At 32.0% G+C, this 5,867-nt stretch overlaps 1 protein-coding gene across 1 annotated transcript; it reads left to right on the forward strand.

Annotated features, from left to right (window-relative positions):
• The first annotated feature begins 772 nt into the window (after positions 1-772).
• LOC133201619 (cdc42 homolog) lies at positions 773-1,650 on the forward strand. The gene is made up of 2 exons (XM_061337413.1): positions 773-1,056; positions 1,175-1,650. Exons 1-2 carry the CDS (start codon positions 859-861, stop codon positions 1,532-1,534), a joined length of 558 nt encoding a protein of 185 aa, XP_061193397.1. The 5' UTR covers positions 773-858; the 3' UTR covers positions 1,535-1,650.
• Positions 1,651-5,867: the final 4,217 nt, after the last annotated feature.

A 5,867-nucleotide genomic window follows, 5' to 3' on the forward strand; every position in this document is an offset into this window, starting at 1 on the left:
TTTTTCTTAATAACATTTCTATCGGGGTATAACATTATTTATCTATACGTGTCACTTTATAAATAAGTTGAGGGTTGATTGACATTTCAAACGTTAAACAAAGAAATGTACTACATTGCATCTAAAACGGGACGTTTGTTTGGCAACTTCACCAAATAACGCCAGACGGTGTCTTAAGAATAAACATGTACTAAGCATTGCTAAGAGACATACTGAGCCTGTTTCCAGCATAAAGACACTTTCTATCTCTGTTCCCCCTGACACTCTTTTGTTTTGTTGTTTTTTTTTTTTGTGCCTAGCTTCCATTATACTATGAATTATTAATTTATTATTTCATAAGTTAATACCATTTTAAATATGAGAGGTCTTGTTGAAGTTTGAGCATATAGAATTATTTTATGAGCAATCATATAAGATATATAAAAAGAACTTAAGTAAATGTCCATAGAAATGTTGACCCTTTTTGACACGTATATTATCCAGACAATGACCATAATAACAGTGTAAGGTAATAATTTCTCTTTTGCTGTTAAAATATTTTTAAAAGCTATGCAAACATATTAAATAGTGTATTCTACTCTAGATGAAATATAAAGGGGTCAAGATGATGGACTCGGTGCTTTAATAATCCGACAATGTCCTTTCGTCCGTGTATTAAATGACTGTGACTAAATCGGATCTTTTGAACTGTAATTGTACCGTGCCTGCGTCACGGCTGGCTATAAAAAGGAGACGGAAAATTATCGCACTGCCATTTAATTGGAACCTCTCAAAAGCTTTACATCGAAACTGTATTCCACTATTTCTGCATTCTACTATACGGATTTGATACTGTCGCTTCCGCTACTGAAATCCAAAATGGTTCTTGCCACAGAGAAAGTTGTGCGTTGCACTGTCGTCGGCGATGGTTTTGTTGGAAAGTCAAGTGTAATTAAGAAATTCATTGGTGGAGAGTTCAATCCGGAATTTATCGCCACTCTAAAGGATGAATACTCTAGTAAATTGTCTGCAAACGGAGACCTTTACGATCTGCATGTTACTGATATTGCAGGAGAGGTAAGAAAAGTGTTGATTTATAATTGCTTTTAGAATCAAATTAAACATATTTTGTCAGTGAACATTTCGAAAAACACATTCATTTTTTTTATTTATGTGCCATCTTTTATTTCATCAGCACGAAGACCTGTCCTCTCTTCCAACCCCGGATGTATTCATCGTCTGCTTCAGTTTGGTTGACAAAGACTCCTTAGCCAGTGTTGAAAACTTCTGGCTTCCAAAAGTTCGATCCTTGGGAAAACATACTCCTATAGTGCTTGTAGCTACGCAGTTGGATCTTCGAAAGGAAAATGAGAATGAACATATATCTGCTGAACAAGGACAAAAAATCTGCAAAAATCTAGGAACAGAAAACTACGTAGAATGTTCCGCGAAAATAAACCTTGGAATTCAAGAAGTTTTTGAGAAAACTGTGTACGCAAAAATTCGGCATAGCAAGAAAAAGATGAACATTATAAAACGTGTCTTTGGGCGTTGACAAAAATATCCAGCGCTCTGACAAGGTGACCCTTGCGTCGCTACTGAGTAAAATGAGGAAAATCTAAGAGGGACTTCCGAAGTCCCCAGGAGGATGCCCGAATCCCCCGAGTACATCGACGCTCTTTATGCGGCGGCTATCTCCAAATAAGCCGTCGATAGAAAGACTTGGCTTCCAAACTGCCGCATAAGGAAATACTGATATAAAACGCCAGCGGTCCAGAGAGGTGTTTCCCCAGTACTGTTTCAATCCAAGTTAAATATTGCAGTAAACCACAGAAAAACACCGCTCCGCTGAAGCAAATATGACATTGTACGAAAACACTCACGTGTTTGATTATCACTTTACATTGTAAATAGTGTAAATTTGTAAATATTTTCTATGTATTGATTACAATTACAAAAATGGCTTTATACTTTTTTATCATCTAATAAAGACAATTGAAATGTGCAATTCTTCTTCTCTAAACTTCTTTTTTTTCGCTTATGTAGTTACTTCAAATTATAGTTACAGAGAATTAATTTAATGTAATCAAAACATCGACGTCAGCATTCTCTTAAACACAAACTTAATAAAATGTCTGGAATTTTGTTACGATTTAAATTGAATACTTCTAACGGTCCACGCAGGTTATCGTGTTGTATAACAGGTTATCTAAAAGTGTCAATAATAAAATTCTTATGTTTTACATACAATTAGTATCGTTGATAAGAATTCCTTAGATTAAATACTTTTATACGTTCAGATTGTAAAATAATAATTGAAGTTCGTTCAACTGTTCAAGCCATTAACTTCACATAATCCTTCATCGATCAAGCTTGTTAACAGATTGTTAAAATGTCAAGTGGCACTCCATGTTCTTATTAATAAGCATGGGAATAATCCATTAAAAGATGTTGATTTGATTTTGCTGGGATTAAATACTTCAATAATTATATAAACTTAAAAGTCAATGTTATCATAATCAAGATGGATACTTATTGTTGTAGTGTTGAATGTCAAAATAATTTATATAGAAGTGGAATTTCTTCATGATCAACATATTACAGCCAAAATATGTCCAATTTGTATCCTTAATAAATAGAACAAAAACATTTTGATATTGGAATGTGACGAATCAGACTCTTTAAATTATTTTAAACTATGTCTGAATGAACAATTACTTCTACAGAAGAGTTTAACAAACCATCTTAATTTACATTTTGCAAAAGAGCACTTTTTGCTTTTTTACTGGAAATGAGATAGCGTGAAAATGATCTCCCAGGAAGAAGAAATTTCATAACAGGTTTATCCCTGCAAAAAATTGAATAGTTATTCTTAAATCAGCTTAGATCTATCAATATAAGATATATTCATTGCGTTGCAGATAAATTGGTGATAAAAAGGTCGAACGGTCTAATACTTTATAATGCTCGGCTTAAATGTCTATTGTGATCGACACACTGCAGACAACACGAGGAACTTCAAAAATCTTTCAAACCATGGCCACAAGCATCTTTGAAGAACTCAAAAAATGCAACTGTCACTATTTTACAAGCCAAATGATTGAAAAAGTGTTCTTTATTAATTATTTTAAGAATTATTTTTAATTTATTATGAAGATGTTGAAAAAGTTAAACTAGGTAAAAAATATGTCACTTTAAAAGAAAAAATGCCCAACTTTGGGCTAAATGAAGAATCGAATAAGTGTAGAAGCCAGTCGTTGTTAAATTAATATTAGCTACTGGTATGAATTTGTATTAATATCATATCTCTTTCCCAAAATATTTAGGAAACTTGATGACAATGGGTTTCAATATTAATTATGAATAAATTTCAAAAAAAAAAAATACGAATATTTAGTTTGATTTTATTTTAATTTTGTGTATAATGCCAAAAAACTCAGATCTCCAATTTCCTGAAGAAATCAGGATTTTTTTTTCTCAAAAATAGCTTGAAATCAAAAGTCATTGGAATAATATATCCAGATGAACTTTGATCATTTTGTACATCATATGACTGAATCTTGCCTCCCCTTGAAAGTTTTTATTGGAATTCCCAGGGGGGTGAACATCGGTCATTTATGTAACACTTAATACGTGGCCTTTACCTTAGGTGACCACTAAGCTGCCAAACTCGGACGATTTGAGATCGATCATTTTAAAGAATGATGTTCCTTTATTTAACTTGTTTACGACGCAGAAGGATTTAAAAGGATCAAGCGTTTTATGCCATATAGAAGCATTTACTACCCAGGTGGCGAGAGTAATAGTTAACATTTAAAACCATCAAATCATTATTGATATGTTGATATATTAAGCAAAGATAACTACATGCAACATTTTCCATCCTACTTCCAACTAAACAGAATGATTTTTTGACTTTAGTACATGTACAATCTGATCTAACATTTATTACGAAAAAAATCTGAAATATGCTTTTCAAGCATATTAATTTTTTTTAAATTTAATTTTAAGAAGTATTTTTTACCAAAATATAATGCTACTACTGGGCTCTATTTCTCCATCTGCAAAACTATCTAAATGTTTGAACAGCTGTCAAAAAGATCACAGGGAACGTATATGTTTTGGCAAAATTAGTTTATTTGGCGGCATTTAACATGCACAATATTAGCTATAGGTCACTAAAAATATTATCATTGCAGATTTACCTTATGAGTATCACTAATTAAACATTTCCTTTGAATTATAAAAACGTGCAAGGTTTTCACGTGATGACAAGTTTATTGCATTATCTTCAAAGTGATGTAAATCTTATGAGTCCTAATGTTTATTTCTTCAGATACAAACGGGTCTTTTATAATTTAGCATAAATTACAAACATCATTTATTCTATTTAAAGCATGAAAACTGAAAAAAAAATGGCAAGGAACTTTTACAAGTATTAGAGACAAACAGGTCTATAAATATACAGTATGACAAATTGAAATTTTGATTACTAAATCGATCAATCATCTGACGTCATAACTGCCTTCAACTGGACCTTCCGTAATAAAGTTGTGGTCAAGCTGAGATGATTATGTACATGTACATGTAACAATTTATTACATAGTTTTATTACAGAGATCAGAAAAAACGATATAGGGCGATTCGGACATGAACTTTCTTAAAGGGCACTGCACCTTATTTAACTTTTTGTATATTCACAAACAAAAGTTTAAGAGGTTTAAGTGCTTATCTGTTTTAGAGCTGGAGATAGTAAAAAAATATAAAAGTCGTATCTTACACAATTCAAAAATGGATAATAATGACTGCATGGTTTTTCCTCTACAATGACCAATGCTTACCTATTTAATGAAAAGTTTATCCAAAGGGATTAAAGTAATGAAATACAGTATTGTACAGGATATTGTTAAATATCTAAAGTACGGTTCTTCTTACATCAAAGGAACACGATACACCCTCCTTTTTTACTTCAGTGTAGATAGCATAAGAGTTTTGGGGCTGTCTACAACGTCCAAGAGACTATAGAGATAGCAAAAAAAATAGTACCGATGGTTTCACTCCAGTGCTACTTGATAAGAGAATGCAGCGGACGGGAGACCAGAGTTTATTACAGAATCTGTTGTTGTTACAGTTTAGATTTTTAGGTTAAAGTCAGACGACGCGTTCCTCAATAATATATAATTTATTTTTCAAGAATTTGTCATTGAAGTATTGCTACTTTAATACGTTTCTTCACAAAAAATAAGACATTTGTGCAAAATACGAGAGGATGTTATTTGCTCTATAATCCTATTAGAAATCACTACCACTGCCAAAATTACAATTTTTTGTGTCTTTATTTATCTACTAAGACATTTTGAAAACAGTTTAAAAATCACAAGATAATGATAATTATGAGTAATTTGTTGTATATCACGAAGAGATACAAAACAGATACTAGTATTCGAGCAACGTATCGTCAGACCTTAAGCATTTTTTGCGGCAAATAAAGTATATAAAGTATGTTATATATCAGGCCCAGCTTGCGTCACAAACGTTTAAATGCTGATTCATTTAAGCAACCATAAATAATACTGAATTTTATTTTAAAATTTGAATTTGTATATCAAAAGCGTGCGAATTTTTCACGTGATGTAAAGGCAAAGGAAATAAATTGTTGTGGACTTATTAATTCGGATATCTGACAGATATACGGTGACCTATAGTTGTATTAACGTAGGGTTGACGATTGAACATATTTAATTTGCATTTATAATCACTTAAACAATCATTTTTGTCAAGAATGTGTTTCATATCAACTTAATCTAGACATTCTGGCGAGAGCTATTTCTCTGAGAAAATATTGATGAAGCAAAGCTTCCTTGAAAAAGTTTTCTGGACAGCTTCAG

The sequence above is a fragment of the Saccostrea echinata genome, unplaced genomic scaffold (assembly GCF_033153115.1).
Source record: "Saccostrea echinata isolate AGI-Se365-2 ecotype Australia unplaced genomic scaffold, CSIRO_AGI_Sech_v1 ptg000002l, whole genome shotgun sequence".
Lineage (NCBI taxonomy): Eukaryota > Metazoa > Mollusca > Bivalvia > Ostreida > Ostreidae > Saccostrea > Saccostrea echinata.